Source organism: Apteryx mantelli, chromosome Z, assembly GCF_036417845.1.
Source record: "Apteryx mantelli isolate bAptMan1 chromosome Z, bAptMan1.hap1, whole genome shotgun sequence".
NCBI lineage: Eukaryota > Metazoa > Chordata > Aves > Apterygiformes > Apterygidae > Apteryx > Apteryx mantelli.
The window spans coordinates 87,854,216-87,877,517 of NC_090020.1; the positions used below are offsets into that span (position 1 = coordinate 87,854,216).

At 40.8% G+C, this 23,302-nt stretch overlaps 1 protein-coding gene across 1 annotated transcript in view; it reads left to right on the forward strand.

The window, feature by feature from the left end:
• Positions 1–21,586, forward strand: part of ZNF532 (zinc finger protein 532) — a 54,156-nt gene extending 32,570 nt beyond the window's left edge. The window contains exons 6-10 of the mRNA XM_067315897.1: positions 2,597–2,759; positions 5,933–6,211; positions 16,035–16,147; positions 17,889–18,036; positions 19,329–21,586. Of these exons, the coding sequence (XP_067171998.1) occupies positions 2,597–2,759; positions 5,933–6,211; positions 16,035–16,147; positions 17,889–18,036; positions 19,329–19,823 (1,198 nt within the window). The 3' untranslated portion in view covers positions 19,824–21,586. The remainder of the gene's footprint in view (positions 1–2,596; positions 2,760–5,932; positions 6,212–16,034; positions 16,148–17,888; positions 18,037–19,328) is intronic.
• The last annotated feature ends 1,716 nt before the right edge of the window (positions 21,587–23,302 follow it).

The following is a 23,302-nucleotide window of genomic DNA, read 5'->3' on the forward strand; positions in this document are numbered from 1 at the left end:
CTGTTTTTAGAGCCTTGCCGTGCGATCTGGTGCTTAGCAAGAGGTACCAGAAGTCTGGAATACTGGTTGTTACCGGTGGTGTGCAAGTAATGAACCCGAAGGGTGAAAATCACCCTGTCAAGGACAAGGTCTTGATACATCGTCTTGTGCCAGTTTACTGGTTAGTTTTAATCAATTTTGCCACTTCCCGACTTTTGGACAAAGTTGGTCATGGAGATGTAAGACAGTATTCTGAGAGACAAGAGTTAAGTCACAAAATAAAAATATCTGGTACTGCAGAATTTGGGAATATTTGCAGTTAATAGCAGCTCTCTGTGGAAATAAAGTCCTCCAGTTTTTCATGAGTTTGGGACATTACAGATTAGCTGCAGAACTGTATCGAGTACTTTTCAGAGGGAATCCTGTCTTGTCTTGGATGGAGTGAAGAAAGCTGTGAGTAAAATCACTGCTTTAAGTTGCCTTCAGCTGCTTTGCTGAGGGGGGCCCAGGGTGCTGGTGGAGCGTGTGTGGTTGCGCTGGGTGGCCAAGGGAAATGATCCATTGCAAAGTGAGTGTTTTGGCTCTTTCTATCCCCTAGAGCTTAAGCAGCGCTTCCCGCAGAGCGTGCCGGAGGTAGCGCTGTGCCTGGAGGAGACGCGCTCTCCATGTCCGTCTGTGCTCAGCCCGGGCGGTGACCCAAGGAGTTTGGGTTCTAGGGGAACGTGCATCAGTAATAACGTTGATGGGCTGAAATCTTTGCTCTGAGTAACGTTTGAGAAGCCGTGCGTGAGCAAAGTGTTGCGGGGCTGCACGAGCTGCAGGAGGATGCTGCGGAAGTGAGGGATTGCCCCTAGCGCATGTCGGAAGCAGGGAGAGGAAAACGTAACCAGAGTAACAGGAACGCTTCGTACACCACAAAAATAGTATTTTTGACGGTTAATGTGAGTAAATGTGCTGTTTTCCATTATTTGAAATGTTTGAAAACGCTGAACGGCCTGGAACTTGAGGCAACGTCCCTGTTCCCCTTGTTACCCCAAAGCCCAGGGCCCAGTGGTCTGCAGAGCTCTTTCGAACAACATGCCCTAGAAGACAACTGGTTAGAGGGATATAGAGAGGATTTCGAGTACTTAGGTGAAGAATGAGAAAGTTCAGTATTGTAACAAAGCAGGATTTTTTTATTTTTTTTTTTAATACCGAGGCATTCTTCAGGACAGAGATCAACCTAATTGATGGGATTAGGAGGAATGCTTCCGCGGAGGAAGCACCTGTAGTTGGGTTTCTTACGTTTTATCTGAAGTACTACCTGAGCTGGTGGCTCTTGGGTTAGACTTACCTCTCGTCTGATGATCTGTGGCAATGTTCTCTCTTACTTCTCTTTCCTGTGTCATTTCCTTTCTCTCATTTTCCAAGTTATAAAAAAAATTGTGATGTTTCTGAAAGAATAAAATCAGTCATTTACCGTTTACAAGCAAATACATAAAAGAGTTACAGTTTGAATGGCTAATCTTGATACTTGCTTTTAATTGGCAGTGAAGTAATTCTTAACAGAATCAAATGTACGGATAAGCAAAATCAACAAGCAAAATATCGAGTAAATTATTACCTAGAACAATTTAAACCGACTTTTCATTATAAAATCTTCAGAAAAATGAAGTAAGTTTCAAACTATTGTTACATAGTAGCTGTTATGGCATTTAGGTGAGAGGACTAATTTTCTGCTTGTAATCTGTTTTTTATCTATTGGTCAGACACTTGACAAAGATCTGCTAAAATTACAACTATTTTCAGATTGTTTAATAACTTACTTATGATTTTATGATACAGAAATTTGGTATCATTTTCACTTGCAGGGACTATGCTGTTAGTGTCCAGTACTTACCTAGTTCTTTGTTAATTAGCATATTTGTTTCTAAAGCACTTTGCTTCACCAGTTACTCAGCTACTAAAACATAAATACATTTTATTACAATTTTTATTAGAATATTGTCCATCAGAATGGGAGATTTAGGTAGGTAATTTCAAAAGCTGTATAAGCTCTGAGAGAGGAAATTGTGGGTTTGGTGGTGCCTCTACATTGCTCTGATAGACATGGACCGATTCTTAAAGGATTGCGACTGTGAAATAGGGAATTATCATCCGGTGAAGTTCCGGCTTCAGATGCTAAGAGAGAGAGTTGAGACTTGGCGTTCAGGAAATTCAAAACCATGTGTATTGCCGAAAATAAATTCAGCTTGAAGTATGTTACTGATTATGATCAAATCAATAACTCCTTCAAAATACTGCCCTTGCCACCTGAAACAGTTATATTGTTTGTCCAAATGTTCCACTTTCACAGCAACTTAAGCAGTTGTTGGCTTTGTGTATGTAACTGGCATATACTGGTGGTTTCTGGCTTCTTGTTTGCACTGTTTAATGATTTTGTTCTGGTTTTTGATTGTTCCTTTATTTTGAAATTTGAGGATGTTTTGATTTAGTTTCATTTTAACTGTTTTTCAGACAATCTGAAATGGTTGCTTAAACGTGTCACATCTTATTTCTGCTGAGAAAAAAGTTAACATGATTCTTTCAAATAGATCATTAACACGACTGACATTATTTATTGTACTTCTGTTTTTAGAATAATATATAAATGCTCTATGTGTGACACTGTGTTTACTCTACAACCTTTACTCTATCGCCACTTTGATCAGCACATTGAAAACCAGAAGGTGTCTGTTTTCAAGTGTCCAGACTGTTCCCTTCTATATGCACAGAAGCAGCTTATGATGGATCATATAAAGGTTTGTAGGCATTTTCTTGTATCATTCTTAGATACTGTTTGTCATGTATCGTATGCTTTCAGAAAATACTGTAAAAAGGCACAGAAGTTTTTCTATATGAATATTGATTTTGATACAGTAGTAATATCTCAGTGCATTGCTTTCAATATGTCATTTTATCAAAAATAATATTGGGTGTAGTGAGGTGAGTTAGTCCAGTCCTAGTAAGTACTGAGCCTTAGTTACAGTATTCTTAGTACTGTTATTCCAGTTGTTAGGAGTTGATGATGCTGTGTACATTACAGAAATCAAGCCTTTGATTTTCAGAACTCCATGGTGGGAACAAGTATGCTTCTTAAATATATTTGTATGTGTGTGCACGCACACGAACACATGCACGCTTTGGAAAAAAACTTAATGGATTATCTCATAAATATCCTTGTAACTGAATGAATCGATTTACTGGAGAACATTTTCTGCCATCCTTGCAAATTATGTTATTAAGAATCGTCAATCCCCTGGCTATAATTTGTTAGCTATATATTTTTAAATATACTCTGTTACCTTGTTTTAAAAACATCAAATCTGTTAGCAGTGCTGAAATTTCTTATACCTTACTAGCTTGATCAAAAGACACTGGGTAACAGTTGAAGTTATTTACACCATTGCAAAGTATGATAATGCAGAATGGTAGCACTCAATTGAGTTGGATTCTCTTGCAGTGGCATAAAAGACTCAGTAAAATACACAACATATTAGAAAATCAGACACCTTTTCTTGTTGCTAAAACCAGCGTTTTGCATTTTAGCCTCAACTGTGGCACTTGCAACTTTGGTGATTTTTGAGGTTACATTGAAAACAAGATCAGAAGTCCTGGAAAAATGGCAGATTTTAAAGACTAGATGAAGTGGGGGGGGGGGGGCAGACGAAAGGTGTTCAGAAATGCAAGGGCCAGGTATTTTCTTTGTTTTTGAACTAGTTCCTATTTACTTTAAGAATCTTCTTAAATTTATGCTAGATACCTTAGCTGGTCCTCTCATACAGCAATGCAAAGTCCTATTTTCAGTTTCCTTTGATCTACTTGTAATTGCTTCTTTTTTTAACTAATTAGGCAAATTCCATATATTGCAATGTATGCCTTATTCATGTAATTAGTTTTTTTTTTATTCAGATGTTATTGTAACGTTGTTATATCTGTAGATACTTATTTCATTAAGACCAGAAGACAAATGTTCTTAGGAGCGTGACCTGACTGTGGGTAGCGCTAGGAGCTATGCTTACGCAAGTTAGGGTTTGTCTGCATCTTCCATGACAATATTGTTCTCAGTTACTTGCAACTTGGGTACATTTTAACTGTGTTGGCTGTAGTTTTCCATGGCAGTATTTGTACTTCTGCCCAGTATTCTTTCTAGCATGTTTCACTGCAAATGATTCAGACATTTGTGAGGACAAAATTAGAGAATCAGAATACATACTCGGTATTGCTGCTTTTGTTCAGGAATGCTAGCGTCTTACGTTTAGGGGGTGTGTATAGGCGTAGGGACAAACTGAGCTGGACTGGGCAGGAGGGGAGCAAACAACGGTAACAGGGTGCAGGTAAGAGCGGAAGAGGACGCAGGGAGAAGAATGCTGGTGAGGGCAGAGCTCAGCCCGGCTGCGGGAAGAGTACGTGTTTGATACGGCTAGACACGAGCCAACAGGGCAGGGAAAGACCTGGATGAAAGTAGAGCAGAAAAGGATAGAGAGACGCTCAGGAGGAGGTTATTTAAAGCTACAGAAATAACCTAGAATAATTCCTGCAGATGGGAGTGTATCTTTTTGGCAAAATAGATGTCTCGTTTTCCTCTAATGGCTAGCTACGAGAGAGTGGCTGACAGCTAGTTAGAATGTGCGGTGAAGGTCTGGACTGTAGACGTAACACTCCCAGTTCCACGGGTAATATGTTATCTTTCAATGTTTTTTGTTGAAATAAGAAACTAAGTTTCAAGGATTATGTTTAAAGGACTTTACAGTATTCTTATATTCTCTGAATTAGGAATGTATTGAATGTTTCTGGTGTCTGAGGTGGCTTGTAGGAAGAATAACTACGTTCGGGATGCCTGGACACGCCATCCAGGAGAACTCTACTAAAGGGCAGTAGAGGAAATGCTGCCACTGCAATGGGCAAGTCTTTGGGACATGGAAGAGACCTTCCTGATAGCGAACCTGTATTCAACAATATGTTAAGTTTTTGGGGCTTCAGTCACCTATGTTGGCCCAGAATCGTACCGACTTACTACTGTTGTGTCTGCGTTCATAAATGAATCTCAGAAGCCCAGCTGAAGCCCGGCTCTACCTGAATCAGTCATCTCTTTTGTAAGCTCAGTGCCATGTGATCCTGCTTTCAGAAACTGGAGGGAAGGAGGCGGAAGAGTTCTTCCCTTCTGACTGGTTCTTTACCTAATCTTAAATTCTAGAAGTAAAACGGTGAGGACGGATCACTAGCTAACAGCTGCAGGGTGCTTGAGAACGGCTTGCTAGCCACCTTGTAGCTGTCCTGTCTCAGGGATCCCGTCCGCCCTGCCGGCCCTTGATCCTGAGGACTGTGTTAGCAATGTTCATTCATACCCTGTGTGCAGTAAGGTAGGGCTTAACCCAGGCTTGACATAAAATACTGATATATCCTGATAAAGATAGTTGCCTCATCTTTTCAGAGTTGCCTTGTCTTGTCTTATTTCCCAATGTGTCAAGTCAAAGTTTGTGAGTAAAAAAAAAAAACCCTGCTTTCTGGAAATCTCTGAGAGCATAGTTTGAAATGAGGATGCTCAATTAACTAAATTAGGCAAGTAAAGTGAGAAATTAAACTTAACATAAAGGACTTCTTTAGCCTTTTTTCTTCCTCCCTATTAAACAGGCATTTAAACATCACATAAACAGTCTCATTTTTTGTAAAAATATCAAACCACTGAAGAAAATTGCTCTTTAGCTATGTCTGGTGTCTGTTACTGTTGTTGCTAGTTTCTGTTGATGTTAGAGCTTGCTTTTATTTAATCATTTCTTTAAATTAAGAATGCGATCCTGAATTGTAGTATAAGAAGTAAATGAAAGCTTTGGGTTCAGAGGTCTGAATTTGCATTTTGAAGTGCAGGTGTGCATTTTGTCAATACAACGGTATACATCTGTGTTAATTTTTTTACATTTATTTTTTATTGTAGTCTATGCATGGAACTTTGAAAAGTGTTGAGGGGCCGCCAAACCTGGGGATAAATTTGCCTCTCAGTACTAAACCTACAACTCAGAACTCAGCCAGTCACAACAAAGAGGACACAAAATCTGTCAACGGAACAGAAAAGTTAGAGAAGAAATCGCCTTCTCCAATAAAGAAAGCAGAGCCTAAAAAAGTTAGTAATCCTGGCTGGACGTGCTGGGAGTGCGATAGACTCTTCACTCAGAGGGACGTTTACATCTCCCATATGAGGAAAGAACATGGAAAGGTAAATGACTAATATTAAATTACAGAAAAGTGAATTAAACCTGAAATATGAAGTAATTTTCTTTTCCAATTTAGTTGTGTATTTGCAGATGTTCCTATAAATTCCATCATTATTCTTCTCTTTTCTCATATCTATTTCATCTTTCTCTTTTATGCTGCTTAGTTTTTGTCATTTTCTACATAGTGAGAAAATCCACACATTCTCAGTTAATTATAGGCTTGTTCATCCGGTACAAAAATTTCTTCAAGGGAGAAAGAGGGAAAGATGTTCCAGCATTTCTTCTGAGTCATCTAATCTGATCCAGGTTCTTTTTCTTCCTTTGTGCCTTCCTTGGTTCCTTGTCTCTTGAAAATTCATTAACTATTTGATTCAGGGAATCAAATCTTGTTTTACTGGCCCAATGAGTGCCAAACAGAATCTCATTTTCAAATAGAGACTCATTCTGAGGTCAGTTCCTTGTTCTAATTCTTATGCTTGCAGGTTCTGTCAACAAGTCAGCTTAGTTGAACAAGTTTAAATTTTATTTAAATAAGCTATATTTGAGATAACTTTCTTAAAATTAATTGAAAGTAAAACATGAGAATGCTGTATTCTCAAGTCAGCAAAGACAGCTTGATGTCCTTGCTGCAACTCTTAGCTTTTCCAAGTAAGTGAAATTTTTTTAAAAGACTCCAGGTGAGCAGTAGTGGAACTGAACAATTTTCCTCTGTTTCCGCTTGCAGGGAAGTGAGCTACAACGTTGACTTGTTAAATTTGGCTTCAAAAGGAAAAGAACAGTAGGAAATATAACCTCATAAGTGAATCGATCTTCTTCCCTTTTTCATCATTTAGAAAATTATCCTGATAGGTATCCAGCCTTCTCGTCTCTCCTCACAGGTGGAAGTAGATTGATGGAGATAAGACGTGTAATGATAATGGCCTCTGAGCCTTGTGAATGCTCTTTTTTTAATTGGTCACTGGTAAAATTTGGTCTTTTAGTGAGGAGGCACCTAGAGAATTCTGATACGTCTGAAACAACTGTAGCTCTTCAAAAACGAACAAAGGATAAAACGGCGTATGCAGTGTTATTAGCAAAACTTTAAACGTTCGTATTGTTTCCCAAATTTCTACATCTTTGAGCAGCGGCCATTAGCAGCTCCATAAGTTCATTGTGAACATAAAAACCATTCATTTTTCTGGGATACCTGGTGTTAAAATGTAAGACTAGGTAAATGAATGCCAGAAACTGCATGAGTAATCTTTTTGGTTCAATGTAAAATCTTTTAACAAATTCCTGATGATTGTAGACAGGAACTGTGAACAGATTTTTGTCAAAACTTTTCAGCAAATTTTATTCTCCTCTAATGAATATGAAAGTTTTTCTAAAGATAATTAGAAAACACTTCAAAATACCACACATTTAACAAAACATATGTGCTTTTAAAAGTACAACATCAATTATGTTACAGAGCAAACTGTTTCTATGCTTTTTAAGATGAGTTTGTGATTTCAGCATGAGTCTGCTGCTCTTGGAGAAGAATAGCATAGACAGCAAAGTAAAAAACAGTGGCAAGAATTTTTCCGTAAAGAAGCTGGAAAATAGAGAATCAAGATAGCATTGTGGTGCCTTAAATGTCAGGAATAGCCAATTTTAGCAATATAGTACATGAGTTTATTATTTGGTTTTATTTTTCAAACAAAACTCCTCAGAACTGAAAAAAAATTGCACAGTTGTGTATTACCTCTCATACAGGTAAGAAGCAAAAATAATTTTCAGAAGTAGGGCAGAGGAATAGAAAGCTTGCCATACAAAGGTATTAGGTATTGGAAATTGGTTAGGAAGAAGAAAGTGAAGCATGGAAAAGTGGAGTATATATCAGATTTTGAGGTGTGTTTGTACCATTTACATCAGACATTTAACCGAAGGGTTCCTAAGGTAGAAGAATTGCCTCCCTACTGTTCTTCTGGAGAAGGGTGAGGAACAGGCTCCTCCAGAGCACAATTTGAAGTACTTAATTTAGAATCCTGATCTAAATCTCCAGGAGGAGCCTTTCCTTACACTTTCCTTGACTCCCAACTTAAGTATTTGAAGATAGATGCCTAAGTAGCTGATATTCATCGTGGACAAGTTTTTACAGCCTGATACAATAAACATACACTTTTTGAGATGCTACCAAGAAGAGCGTTGCTTAACAGAGAACTTTGTACAGTAAGTCTTCTGTGGTTCTATGTCTGCATAAAGATGCTGCTATCTGAATTTTACAGAAACAATTCAGTTTGTTTCACAACAAGAACATATTCAGTGGCACCTGTGTTTTGCAATGGTGGAGTTTGAGGAGTCCACATTCGTACATTCTGGTGCTGCAGGCTAGAGTAAAGCAAAAAAGCAAGCAGTTTTGTCATTTAGGATGAGCTATCCACCTTCAGTTCAGACTTTATACTTGCCTATAACATCACACTGGGTTTGGATCCAAAGTTCAGTGCAGGCAGTGAGACTCTTTGGGTTGGTTCAGTTTGAACCAGGCCCTCTGTTGCTGTTCCTAGCGAATACTTAGCGATTTGTGTATGTAAGGCCACTCAGGTGCATGAGTGTTTACAGGAGCGAGGCCAAAATACTCACTGTCAAGCAAAGAGAACGCAACAGGAGAAATGAAGGACTGAATAACAGACTTAGATTTCAGTTCCCTCCCTCTGTTCTGTTTTTGCTTCCTGTGGCCTTGTCTGCATTGGAGCTCCTGCTGGTGTTAAAAATGTTGTGCCCACCTAGAACCAGGGTTGGAGCCAGGAGGCGGTTATCAAGGTGAGCCAGGATTAGGAACTTCAGAAAAGCTGAAGGTTGTATTGACCCAAACATCTGGAATGGAAGGAAAAGGTGCCAGGGAGCTGGTATTACAGGCAGGATTCACGGAGTGGGTGTTACAGGCAGGATTGAGGTCAAGGGGAGGCGGGAGGGCGGCCCTGGGGGGACACACCAGCCCACCGCTCCCCAGGCTGGACCCTGTCTCTGGGGATCCTCAGCTGGGCCTGGCTTAGCTGCTGACGAGACGGGCCGCAGTCGTCCTGTCCTTCACGCTGTGCCAGTGGGAACGCTCGGATGCTCTCCTTAGCTGAGGAGCGGGAATTAAACAGACTGGAGTTCTGTGCTGCACTGAGGGAAAAGAGCAGGACTGGAAGGGAAAACGGACTCATTTTGTCTAAATGGAGAAGGATCATCCCGAGTAAAAATCTGTAATTTTCAGGATGCTGATATGATACAATAAATGACAGTATGTTTTCAGAGGTTTCTGTGTCCCTTCAAATTGCAGCGCTTATCTCTGAAACTCTCAGTTGTGCAAATTATTTTATTCTGTTTCTAAACACTTTTTCGAAAAGCTGAAAATACCAGACTCCTGAGTGTCATCTCTAATTTTTTCATGACAACTACAAGCAAAATAGCATCCAAGCCTGTCTGAAAGGAGGCTGTTTCCATGTTCCTCTTTGCCTTCGGTGACTCCCACTCCATTTTCTCGGTTGTGTCTGTGAAACCTTGCCTTCCTGCTGTAAAGAATTGCTTGTCGTTCCGGCTGCACAGCCGCGTTTCCAGCCCCCTTGGACAGGAATACACACAACCCCACAGCGGTTGTGACTCTCAGAACTGCGTTTGCCTTCACCTGGTTCTCGTTTTGCGGCTTGAGGGCATGAAAATCAGACAAGCAGCTGAGATCGCGTGATCCCTATTTTCTTCTTCCTGTTGCTTTAAAAGCCCGTTTCTGCATTTGCATCCATTGGAGTTCCTAAGGAACTGGGAGTTTTTTCCCGTTCAGGCCTAACAGGCGTTTTCCTGACGCTTCTGCTCTGCGGTGCCTGTAAAGAAACTCAGTAAAGTGGGATGCGGTCCCCGCAGAACGCCTGCGAGGTGAACGCATACTTCCGATCCCGCAACGCTCGCACAGCCACGCTTTAATTTTCTGTCAAAACCAGTCTCCTTAGCAGCATGTAAAACACTGACCCCTTCTGTTTTGCCTGTTAGTTCAGATGATAACACACCGATGCTTTTACTGGCAAACAGAAATGGGTTTAAGACCAGATACACTTATATTTTACACTGATGCAATTCTTCAAAACAAAACAACTTCCCCGGGATATTGTCACTTTAGAGTGAACTAGAGAATCACATTCAGTCTAATCAAATCTACATCAAAATGGCAGCAGGCATGTAAAGTAAGGTTAGTACCATACTGATAATGCTTTTTAAATATTAGCCTTAAATACTAATCTTTTAGTATCTGGTGTTTAATAAGGAATGTGCAATGTTAGCTCAAGAACAGCCCCTATTATGGAACATTAGATAATTATTGTGCTCAGATATTGGCCTAAAGGCCAATGCTTATATTTATGTACTTACTCTTTTTTTTATCCCTATTAAAATTGTTCTTCAGATAAAGTGGGAGGCATATATATATTAAAATGAATAGAGAATTGACTTTATGTCTTTCAGAGACTGGTGATGAAAGACCAGTTGCTACATTTCTTCCAGACCTCTTGAAATTTTCAGTAACTGTTAGCTTTTCTTTAATGACTCTATTCAAGAATTAAACTTTCAAGGCTACCTTTTATTGCAGAGAGACTAGGAATGAGCACAAGATAACAAGATATGTGATATGGGTCTAATAAATTATGGGATGAATTGACAGACTGTTTTTCTTCAGTATGCGAGGTTTTGGTTAAGTGCGCTAAAATGACGTATGTGGAATGTTTGTTGAAAACTTTAATTAAGCAATTCGTGAGCTACTCACAGAATCCATTGCCATGTGAGGTGTTTGAAGACACTAGTTTCAAACTTTAGTTGCTGCTCTTGCAGGTTCACAGTGAAAGGCTGGAGCTGTAACCCTTTCTAGCTGATCGCAGGCTGGATTATTGAGGCATAGGAGAGGTATTGCCAGGTGTGTCCTCTTTGGACAGATCCTTGAGTTTCCAGACCTTGCTGGGAAATGCCTGCGCAGACAGGCACAGGGATGCGCATCTGCTGTATCCTCTTCCTGAGCGGGGTGAAGGAAAGCCAGCTGTGGGGTGGGAAAACTTGCAGCCACCTTGGGTGTCGTGCTCTGCCTGATCTTAAAAGCCCTGTTTTCCAGAAAAATTGTTATTAGCCCACACAAAGGATGGTACTAACAAGGCTTTACAACTCCTGGCTTGAAACTAGTTCATGTATATCTGCACTCAGCTGGGTAGAAATACATTTAGTTCCTTAGGACTTGTGCATAAGTGTGTTTCTATGAAAAGACAGATGTTTTCTAAGCAGGAATTGTTTTACTGATTCATACTACCTTTAACATCCTCTTTTTTCCTGTAGCCAAGACAAGAGGCTGTACAAGAGGTCCTGCTGCACCTCATTACAGAATAGTTTATCTGCAGGGAAAGTTGCATCCTAAAGCTCATCAGTGACAGATTTCCTTATGTCTTGAGGAATTTTTTTAAGAAGTTGAACAGATTTGTGCTTAACATCTAACTCCCCTAGTAACATTTTAACGTGCCAGCCTATAGCATGTGAATTCATAATACTCCCAAATGTTAAATAGTAGTATAACTCTGTGGGTTTTTTGCTAGACATAAAATGTTGCGTCTTAATTTGAATTCTGCTGAGCTCTTGGCTTCAGCGGAGTCTTGTCGGTGAGATATGCAGACCGGCTTAACTGTGCTTCGTGTAGAAAGGCATTTCCCCCCTCTGCATTCTGCACTTTCTGCGTTTCAGTTTCTCTGAATATCCTCTTTTCATATTGGGAGCCAGGGAGAATGGAAGTTTCCAACCTGTATGGAATCGTTGTTTAGTTAATCGCTCAGTGACTTCTAATTCGCTTTTTGCCAGGTTGTCAGCAAGGCGTATCTGCTGCTTGCAGCTTCTTCGAAGTGCAGCAGCATGACTGATCACAAGTTTGACCTATTGATATAATATTTAGCCTGTTTTGCTCTCTTTATGCTGGTGACTTAGTAAGTGGCGAGGCACATTTAAACTAACTGTCTTGGTGCATGACACTGTCAACAGGGAGCAGCCTAATTATCCTCAAGACCTGTTTTGTGCTCAAAAACCAACCAGTGCTTAAGTCTTTACCAGCATGCATGTAAGAATTTGGGCATTGCTACAGCACCACTAACTCTGTGGGTCTTGCTGTCCGCCTGAAATCTAATTTACTTCACCTTTCCCTGATTAGAACACAGAAACAAATACTAAATGTATGGCTGATTGCTATATTATTGGGCTGCTTTGTTTATCTGTGCTCATCTCTGTGCAGTAATTTTGAGTGAGATGCTTTTGCATTGGGAAAAGTTGTTCTTAGTGCCCTAAGCCCTTTTATGAGAAGGTTTCATTATAAATAATAATACCTGTATCTTCACCCATATAATGTGTAGGTTTTCTTATTATAAAAAAAAAAATCAAATGTCTGCCTACTAGCAATATTGCATGTCACACATTTATGAGTAAACAAAAATATTTATTCCACTGTACTCTTTCCCCATTCAGACTTCTTGGTTCCCCAAATTCTACTTCCTCTATCCCAAGATAATTCCCCAACCTTGGATTCAGTCTGGCTTATTTGAGGGGAGCAGTCTTTTCATGTTAAAACACAGGAACTGTTATTTATGATATTCCCTCTTACTCATTCCTAGAAAGCCCATCTTTCTGGTTTACCTTCATAATCCACTTACTTTCATGACACCAGTCATTCTCCTTGTCCATTCCCGAAACATTTCTTTCTCTTGCACCTATTTTTATAGAGAGTTTCTTGGAGGTAAAGTGCATCAGTGGACAGATGAAGTGCAGCCTTGTTCTCTGTACAAGCTAAGATGATAGTGTGTCTATTCGCTGTTTTCATTTAATTTCATATGCTAATATTTTTGCTTGCTTTTAGCAAGCAAATTTTTTGTTCTTTTGTTTTTGGCTGCCATTGCAGAAACGGAAGTGTCCAGTGTCCCCCAGGTCTTGGGTCATTACCCAGAATCATTCCGGCGAATTTAGGACAAGTGTAGCGTCATGGATGGTGTCCCCAGGTAGCGTCCTCATGTTCTGAGGGGCTGCGTCCTCCTGAGCACAGTCATCCCACTGCTTCTCTGATGAAGCGGTTGAGGACACAATCTGCACTGTGCAGCGGCCTTGGCAAAGATCCCCGAGCCGCTTCGGGTGAGCTGGTGTGGTCGTGCAGTGCAGTGCGGGGCCACGCGGTGATCACTACCACGTTAAAAAGCCATATACAACTCCGGCATAGGACAGCGGTGGCACAGGCGTGGTGCTTCCAGCTTCAGCGCTGGCTCGGGCACGGCTGCAGCGTGCCGCATTGCGTGCGCTGTTGTCCCAGGGCTGGATCCTCTGTGCCTCCGTCTGGCTCCTTGTTAGGGAAGAGGATCTGTTGTTAAATAGAGACTTGCTAAAAGATGCGATACTTTTTCATTAATTATGTTAAGCATAAGCCGTTTTTTTCCCTCATTTGTGCTGTTTCTTGATAGAAGCCATAATATGCCTTTAGATATTAATCTAATCTTTTATAAATTCTTCCCAAAGAACTGTGGTCATAAGCATACTGCAGAACCATACTGCAAAATGTATTGATGAATGTATTAACAGTAATGAGTATGTGCTCTGTGTACACAGTATCAGGTTTTCACTTTTAACAATTTAAGGAATAAATATGTTGATTTTCCTTCTTTATTTAGTTGGCCTATAAACGTAAAAGGGACATCTAGGTTGAGCAGTACTGTGCTTCTAAAAGCATTATGGTAGAGACTATCCCCACTTATTTCCAATAAGTTTGCCACATCATGTTTCTTAATAACTGGGACGCTTCGCATTTGCATAAAAGAGCTTTCAAAACTGCCTTTCCCCCCATATGATTTTGGTCTTGGTAATAAGAGGTCTCGCTGAAACTGCTTTTACATTTATTCCTTTAGTCATGCCAGCTATCGCTTTTTGCTTGTACAAACCTTCTGCCATTCCCCCCAGACTTTGAAGTAAATGATGGTTTTCAGAAGAGAGATCATCCCTACAGACCTCCGCTGCCTCATAGATGCTGTAGCTGTTCACGAGCAATGTAGCCATTACGGACAATATGAGCATCTACATACAGTGCAGCATTCAGACAACAAATATAAGAAAAATGTTTTTCAGTTCCTTAAACATTCCTGTAGGGCTTGAGCTTATTAGTATTTAGAACTGAGGATTTATTTTATTATTATTATTATTATTATTTAGATTAGGCACAGAGAATGGCTCATGTTGTATTAAAATGTCCATGTGGATTATTGTACATCTCCATTGTCAGGAATTGGGCACTTCTTCAGAAGCCCAGAGTAAATGAGCCAAACCTTAAATGTTATTCTCTGAGGAAAACCTTAGCTATTTGTGCTTTGGAGCTATAGCGTAGGGACAGACGTAGGATGGATTCTCTAGAAGAGTCAAGATGGGTCCAATTTTAAACGTTGGTCTAAGTTTTTCACTCAGTGACCTCAGTTGGAATAGTGGAACTAAATTATATGATTTGTTTTTCTGATTTTCCAATAAACGTAGGAAAGAGAAGGTTATTGACACTATGAAGGAAGAATACCATCTCTGCTAGAAGGGGAAAAAGAGATCCAAGAAATGTGATTTTCCTTCTAGACACTTGACTGGTTGCATGAGACTGTGCTATTCCTTGAACCTGAGTAGCAGGCGTAAGCCCTCCCTCAGACCAGAATACTTGAAATCTGGGTCTGAGTGATCTGGATTTCTTGCAGGAGTTTCCAATAAAACCCATTTCTTCTTTGTCAGACCCAGGAAGCCTTGAGCCTGGCAGGAATTGTTATGCTGAGTGGTGAGTGCAGGATCTTGGCCCTGACCAGATCATTGAAAAGTAATTTTGAAAGGTCCAGGTTTGATTTTTTTTTTTTTTTTTTTTTTTGATCACTGTTTGGATTTTCTTATTTCCTTATTATCTTCAAGACAGCAGAAAATTACAGATCTGAGCTTGAAAAATCTACGTGTGTGTGAAAGGAAGCAGGAAATTTGATAGGAGATATTTCAGTTTCTTTACTGCAACTACTCAGGTTGGTAGGACAGGCCATTTGAACCCAGTCCAGAGATTTAGGACTGCTGCTGTGCTAGTAATTTAAAGGCTAGGACCACGTCATTTGCTCTTTTGGGGACTTTTACAGGCCGGAGTTTCAGGGACGTGTTACTTCTTCAGATTCAAGAGCTCCTGTGGCCTGTTCCGGCTGAAATGCCATGGATAGAGACCACTCATCTTTTTCATTCCTTCTTTTCCTTCTCCTTCCACTTAATAAGCTGTAATTATAAAACCCGTAGATTTCCCCAAGCAGGTATCCCACAAGTTGACAGCAGACTGTGTCTCTCATTTCCTCCCGACTTTTCTAAGCCCCGTCAGTGTTGTGCTCTGGTCGCTGTTTAATGGTGCCCTTCCCCCTTCCTCGTGCGGGTGGCTGATGACCTCCCTCGGTCAGCCGGCGCGGGAGTAGTTCGGTGATGGGGGGGAAGAGGTTGCTTCGCAGTGAGAGCGGGTCTCCCACTAACAGCCTCTGCTGATCCAAAAATAACGCGCTGATCTCTGCTGCTTCCTTGGTGGAAAAGCTTCACCTCACCACGCTTGGTGGCGCGGGTTTATCACTGGTGGACGGTGTGTGCGTAGCTCCTGCGTCCAGAGTGCTCTGCGGCCCCGACGCCTGCGGGGTTGCTGTGGGAGCGATATGTACTGGAAGGTGCAATGCCGGATACTGGTAAGTGGCGTTTCCTTCCTCTTGCCAACGGGTTGAACAGATGCGCTGCTTTCACTTGCCTTTTTTAATTAATGTATTTTTCTTCTTTTTCCTCCCCTCTTTACAGCAAATGAAGAAACATCCTTGTCGGCAATGTGACAAATCTTTCAGTTCATCCCACAGTTTATGTCGTCACAACCGTATCAAACACAAAGGCATTAGGAAGGTTTATACGTGCTCGTAAGTTCTACTTCTGTTTATATGTTAAAGATACATAGAGACAGAGAAGAAGCCAACAGAAAATGTTCTTCATTGAGTTTCTCTTCTTGATTGTATAAAAGCAAGTGTGTCATTCATTCAAATTAATCAGTTATTTACAGATACACAGATGGGCCAAAGTATTTGGGCCGTTCTGCGTACGTAAAACATAGCAAGCTACTCAGAATGCATGTACATAAAATAAAGTTTGCTATCTTTCAGGTGCTTTCACAAGCAAATGAGAAATTTAACTGAATTGAGAGTTTCCATGACTTATAGTTTTACAGTGGTGAATTTGGTTTTTAGGTTTCTCTCAGATACACAACCTCCTCTCCTAATCTATAGAAGCCAGTATTAACATAAAACAATTTGTAATGTCTAAAAATGCTTAATCAAATTTAAGTGGCTGGAGAGGTGATGCATAATTTGATAGAAGACATGTCAATCAGATGAGATAGATAATACAAGCTTTCTATTGTATCTCTTCATTCTTAGTCTTGTGTGTATGTGAATATTGCGGAATGGTCTGAAGTTATGAAAACGGAGCTGCAAGCTGCAGCCGTTCCCTGTGCTTGAGATCTTAGCAATCCCTTCCCTGCCTTAGTACGTCTCTGCTCTGTTACGGAAAGCAAAGACCCGGCGGTGTGGAAACCTGGAGCGCTGCCACGCGCCGTGGTCGAGCACAGTGCAGGATAACCTCCCGGCTCCCGGCATCGCTTTGCCTTACGCAGCCTGCGTGTCCCTTCCACTCCGTTCCCTTCCAGACGCACTGGCCTGCCGAGACACTCCGTTTCGCTTGGCCTGTGACGAGTAGCAAGAGCCTGTGGGGTTTTGCATTCCTTTTAGCAGAAGGCATACTGGAGCGCTCTGTGTTCATTCACTGTTTCATACAGTTTGTTTCAGAGAAAGACACTGACTTTTTTATCTTTTTGAATGCTTACTGTTTTGTTTAACTTAAAACTTCAGGAGAGAGAATCTGAAAGAGAGTACTGCAGTTCAGCTTCTTCCCTGCTTTTTTTTTTTAGTTATTTTTGGTCATCCCTCTTCCAGGCACTTGCACAATACCTCCTAATACCTCCTACCCAATATGTTACAGTGTTGTTAGAGCTCAGGAGAAATCACATAACCTCCAAAATCATGTGAGAGGTTTAGAGCTGCTGCAGCTGGTTCTGTGTGGGAGAACAAATGAGATTGTGAAAGATAGATTTGTTCTGCTAGTTAGTCTGAGGTTGGAAAGGGAGCTGAGAAGGGATGATTAGTTCCAAGCAGATAGAGAGTTTAGACGTGAATGCAGAATTAGGTGACGTTAGAAGCTAGCATTCATCCTACGTGGATGATCATTGTTTTTCCACTGAAATTTAGATTAAGGAGAAATCTGGAAAGTGTTTGATAGAAATGTACAATTTGATGATGTGCAAAAAAGCAGCTTGGGTGCTCCCAGCTTTTATTCTGACCCACACAGTGTAAAATTTTGGATGTTACCTCAAAAGAACTTCTCATTTGCTGTAAATTTAAGCTGCTCAAATGTTTTAAATTTATTTTGTAATTATGCTCATGTTGTTATAATACTTATCTGTGCAATTGATTGGGAAAAGATTGGTGCTGTCCTTAACAGATCGTACTCTTGCCCGGACTTATTTACAGATCCTATTCATATTTGTCAGAATGCTGTTGCTTTTCTTTAGGGATGACACTTGAATCGGTCTGCTTTGTGTTTATGTAGGCACTGCCCGGATTCAAGACGTACTTTTACCAAACGGTTGATGTTGGAAAAACATATTCAGTTAATGCATGGCATTAAAGACCCTGATGTAAAAGAAATGACTGAATCAGCCAATATGGAAGAAAGGGAAGTGAAAGAAGATACAAAGGTAATCACTTAGAAAATTCTTTTAGTCACAAAAAGTGAATTTTTTTGTGGGTGTACTCTCAGGATTTTTAAATAGATGCAGAAATTTTGATCCCACAGAAGCCTCATTTCCTGTGAAGCACAGCCCCCAAAAATCTCAGAGGTTCCTGCGAGAAGTTTTGTCATGCTTGAACTGGAGCGTGGTTGTTGAAAGACATTGTTTGATTTTAGTCACCGAATGATGGAGTATAGAGCTTTTCTGTTGGTGATTTGTTTTAAAACCATCCTTCAAAACCCCTGCAAATAAGTCCTCTCCTAGCTGTGGGCAAGCTACAGGCTACGTATAAGCAATGTGAGCGTCTTCCAAAGACCCAGAACATGAGCTTCAGCATCAAGTTTGCTGGACACAAACTGTGCAGGGAAATTGATTTCAATCTGATGGTGAGCGTTGGAGGAAGGGTGTTAGGGGAGCGTGGTAAGAAGACAGCACTGTCCAAAAACTTCTTACATGGAGAGATTGTCAGCAGCATTTTTCAAGTGTTCTATATGGTGACAATTTTCACCTGTGATACCATATCCAAAGCTGACAGTAGAGGCACAAGCACAGGTGTTTTTAAAAATGTAGTTTGTTGTCTCTTACATGACTGTTTTTCAACACAACATATTGTCTGCTTATTTAAATGTTAAAAATATAGCTGCTATGTACATTGTCCTTTTGAAACATCATAGGGCATATGTGAGCTAAGGAGGACGCAGGTATTCTTGAGAAATATTCATGTCAGAGCAGTAACAAGGAGAATAAAAAGCAATCAGTTTAACGAGTAATAAAGGTTGTACATGTTGATTCATTCTTTGGCAATATGTTAGTCTAGCTGCTAACAATCAGGAGATGATCTGCCGTGTGAAACTTTATGCATGAAATAAAAGCGTAATTAAAGTGTAGTTGCTGAAGGTAGTGCTAAAGAGCTCTGATACTCTGACAGAACTGATATTCTGCATTATGTAGGCAACTGTGGTCTCGGTGTGTAGCTGGGTGCAGTTATACTTGCAAACGCTTGTTCATGTTCATCTAGTGCATTAGATACTATAACTCGATCAGAGCTGGCAAAATAAATTTTACATATAATTTATAGTAAAAAAAAATATTTTTCTAATATCTACAATCTGTAGTTGCTTGTATGATTTCAAATACTGTCTTTATCAAAGTTTTACTGGCATCTACCCTGGGAAGGTTTTTGAAGTTTGCAAGTCACAAACAGTTAAGAAATTAACTCTGTATTTATGGTTACATGAAATACTCTTTGTCTTCTTTAGGTTCCTAGTCCAAAGCGTAAATTGGAAGAACCTGTCCTGGAGTTCAGGCCTCCACGAGGTGCAATCACTCAGCCATTGAAGAAGCTAAAGATAAATGTTTTCAAAGTTCACAAGTGTGCTGTGTGTGGCTTTACAACAGAAAATCTTCTCCAGTTTCATGAACATATTCCTCAGCATAAGTCTGATGGCTCTTCCTACCAGTGCAGGGAATGTGGACTCTGCTACACATCTCACGTGTCTCTCTCCAGACATCTCTTCATTGTACATAAGCTGAAGGAGCCTCAACCAGTATCAAAACAAAATGGGTCCGGGGAGGATAATCAGCAAGAAAATAAACCCAATCATGAGGATGAATCATCCGACAATACGGTATCGGACAGAAGATGCAAAGTGTGCGCAAAGACTTTTGAAACTGAAGCGGCCTTAAATACTCACATGAGAACACATGGCATGGCCTTCATTAAATCAAAAAGAATGAGTTCAGCTGAAAAGTGATCAGATTATTTGGGACGCAGAAATCTCTCTCCACATTGGAATATTAATGACATTTTTGTTACAGAAAGTTCACAGTATAATAGTGTTAACAGTACTGTTCAGGCTGTTGCAATATATTCTGCATAAATGTGTCCTCTTCACCTCATTGTCTATACCCTCAAAACCATGAAAGCAGTATTTGAGTTGAAAAGAGTTTGTATATATTTAAACTAATAACTTTTATACTCTTTGTTACGTGTTTGTATTGGTATCTAGTGGAGAATCTGTTTTTTGTTTCGTTTCTGTTTTTGTAGTAAGTTTCTTTAAAGCAGAGTTCTTAATACTGGGGCAGTTCCGCGGGTCCTGCTGGACTGTTCCTTAGGCGCAAGCTTCTGGAAGAGCAGCTAGGGAGCGAGGGCGCCTCCGGAGGCAGAGCCTGAAGCCTAAGGGGCAGTTTGGGATTCCACCAGACCTTTGCTTCCCGATGCCTAAGGAAGCTTTTAAACTTTCTCTACAAAATTGTCACTGCACGTGTGGAGTGCAGTGCTGGTTTTAGGCAGCACCAGCAGATGGGTGCAGACCCCTTAGAGGGACAAAGTGCTTCTGAAAAGTGTCATTGCACAACTGCGTATCATGAAGTAATTTTTTAGGCCTTGCCATCAGGTGCTTGTGATCAAAGCTCAAATTGTTACAAAAGGGCTGGGCTGCTCTGGATTAAACAAATAAGGTGTAACTAGAGGACTAGGTTTATAATTATGATGGTTTTTGTCATGTAATTTATTAAACATTATATAGAAGCGAGTAAACATCATTATGTATTTTCCTTTCTTTTTCTGGTTCTTGAAAGAAAATAGCTAACCCTTGCTGCAGGGTTGACACCTCCCAGCTCGGTATGCAAATGCCAAACGTCCTGGTGCTCAGCGTTACACAGAACCGCAACTGTCGCGAAGCCAACACACCAGCCTGCGTACGGCAACGGCCGTCCGACTCCAGCACAGACCTGTGGAGCTAGTTCGACCATCTCAGAAGTATATCTACTGTCACTAGTCGTGCTTTCTTGAAGAGCAGAAATGGTACCATCCTGTCCCTTTCATATATAGTTCTCTGTGAGAGTTATATTTTTGGTTCGTTTTTGCATTTTATACCTTGTATGTATCCCTAAACAAATTTTGTACTTTTTTTTAAAACGAATTGTGTATATATAGATAGCTGCATGAAATACAGTAGTAATTGTTTGGTTCCTTAAAAGTCTTGCTGCTGTCAGATGTTATTATACACTATGTCCATTATAACTGTATTAAACACATTTCATATGTAAATAAATGTGGAGCATTTTGCCCCTAAAGATTTGTGAGATTCTGTTATTTATCATTAAATTTTAACAATTTTAAAGATGGAAATGTTGGAAAAAAATATGGGTCCTTCTCAGCTTCCTCTGTAAACGTTCTTAAATCATTCTGGAAACTGTATCAGATACATTAGTTCTGCTTTCTCTCTTCATCCTCATTCTTAATTTGGTTCGTTGGTAAATGCTTGTTATCCCATCATATTACTCTAATATTGAGTGGTTATAAGGTACTTCTCCATTCTAAAACATATAGCTGGCGTTGCAGGTTCTTAGTGTGTAATGTACACCGGCCATCACTGCCCTCTCATTAAGTGTTTACCTCTGACACTTGTTTGTTGGTGTGCACTGTCAACTGTACAACAAATGAGTTATCACTATGCAGAATGGTGTTTTGTATACAGTGAACAGATAATAAAAGTTAAATTTTCACAGCCATTATTAATCCTTTTTGTTTATTTTCTCTTGTCATGGTCTTGCACCTGCAAAGGCTACTGTGAACCAAAAACTGAGTCATGGTTTGTAGTCGCAAGAGGCGAAACACCGAAAGTAGCTGACCAGCCGGTAGCGATTTGAAGGCTGCTGGGTAGCTGCGTGGACGCAGCCGCCCTCCTGGCCAGACGTGAGCAGGGTAAGGAGGGTCCCGGGACTGGCACTAAGCGTCCGCATGGGACTTCGTTTCGCAGGGCAAGCGAGTGGAGTGCAGCTGCTTGGCAGTGGGCTCCATTCAGTTTTTTGTTTTTTAATTGGAAGATTGATTTCTCTCTCCTTCCAGTAACCTCTTGAAAGGTTAATGGATAGTGGGTTAATGGACAGTGGGTTTCGAACTGCCCTGCACTGTCTTGACACTTCTGTATCAGCATTTATATATGCTGGGGCGTAGCACAAACTACAGCTTTTGCTTCCTGGCAAATAGTCCACTGCTTTGACCTGAGGTCTCCTTCTGGCAAATGGAAATCCATGCAGCTCTCTCACGGACCTTTGCTGCTGCTTTTTAGGTCCAACCGGACTTAGAAAAAGAGATCTGGTGGGGCAATTTATATCATAGTGGTTCTTGCCTGGTATTACTTGCCTCGTCCTCTGGAGTTTGGGGGTTTTTCCCTCTGCATCTTCTGAGTAACTCAAGATTCCTAGGTGCTAGCAATGGAAAGGCCTGTTGGTTAGGCCACCTTTCCTTCTTTCTTTCTTTCCAGGGTAAATTGCACCTCTTTGTCCAGACCAGTCTCCAAGCGTTACTCCACCAGTGATTTCTTGGTAAGGACTGACTGACTTGTTTATTGGAGTTTTGCTTGGTCTTGTGCAAAGCAAGCTTCACACTTTATTTGGTCGACCCTTTCAGAAATCATGGCAAAATTTCCAATAAATCTATAAAAAACAAATAACAGCATAGTGCCACAGCCAGCAAAGATGGCACAAAGAAGGGAATGTGTGAGATGTTTTCTGCGTGTTTTTCATACCAGCAAACCAGCATCAAGCAGCCCACACAACTGCAGTGGTCTCGGCGCCAAGGACAGCTGCTGGCGAGCTGTGCTGAAAGAAGGGAACGAGAAGAAAGGAAACGAATTTGTGATTTGTTGGACTAGATGATCTCCAGAGGTCCCTTCCAACCTCAACCATTCTATGCTCTCTCCTCCTTTTATTCCTGTTTGTTTTGCTGCTAGGCTGAAAGGGGAGTAACTAAAACCTTCCCAATAGCCCAGACTGGCTCCCAAAGCTACTGCTGAGGCATGAACTGAACAAGGAACAGCTGCTGTTTGAATTAAGCCAACTCTGGTCTGGTGTACGTTAGCAGTGAATTCGGGGTGTTTCCCTCAAGAAAAGGAGGTGAGTCTCTGGAGAGGCTCCCGAATCTTGGGAATGGCAGGAGGGACAGGAAAGCAAATCTCTTCCACGCCTGCAGCAGGATCTCTGCGTGGCCACAGGCGAGGTTTGGATTTCAGAAGGGGTCGATGAATGAGAGGGAACCAAAGAGACGAGGTTGTTGACACGTGATTTGCCTGCCCAAAAACTTACCCTGAGGTTATTACATCTCAAACCTATAATGAAGCTTTAGAATTTATCCTCCTATACACACATTTTGGAGTTAGGAAGAATCTCCTGTTTTACACTGTGAATTTGAAACAGCTGCTGAATACCTTGTCCCAGGCATTTGGGC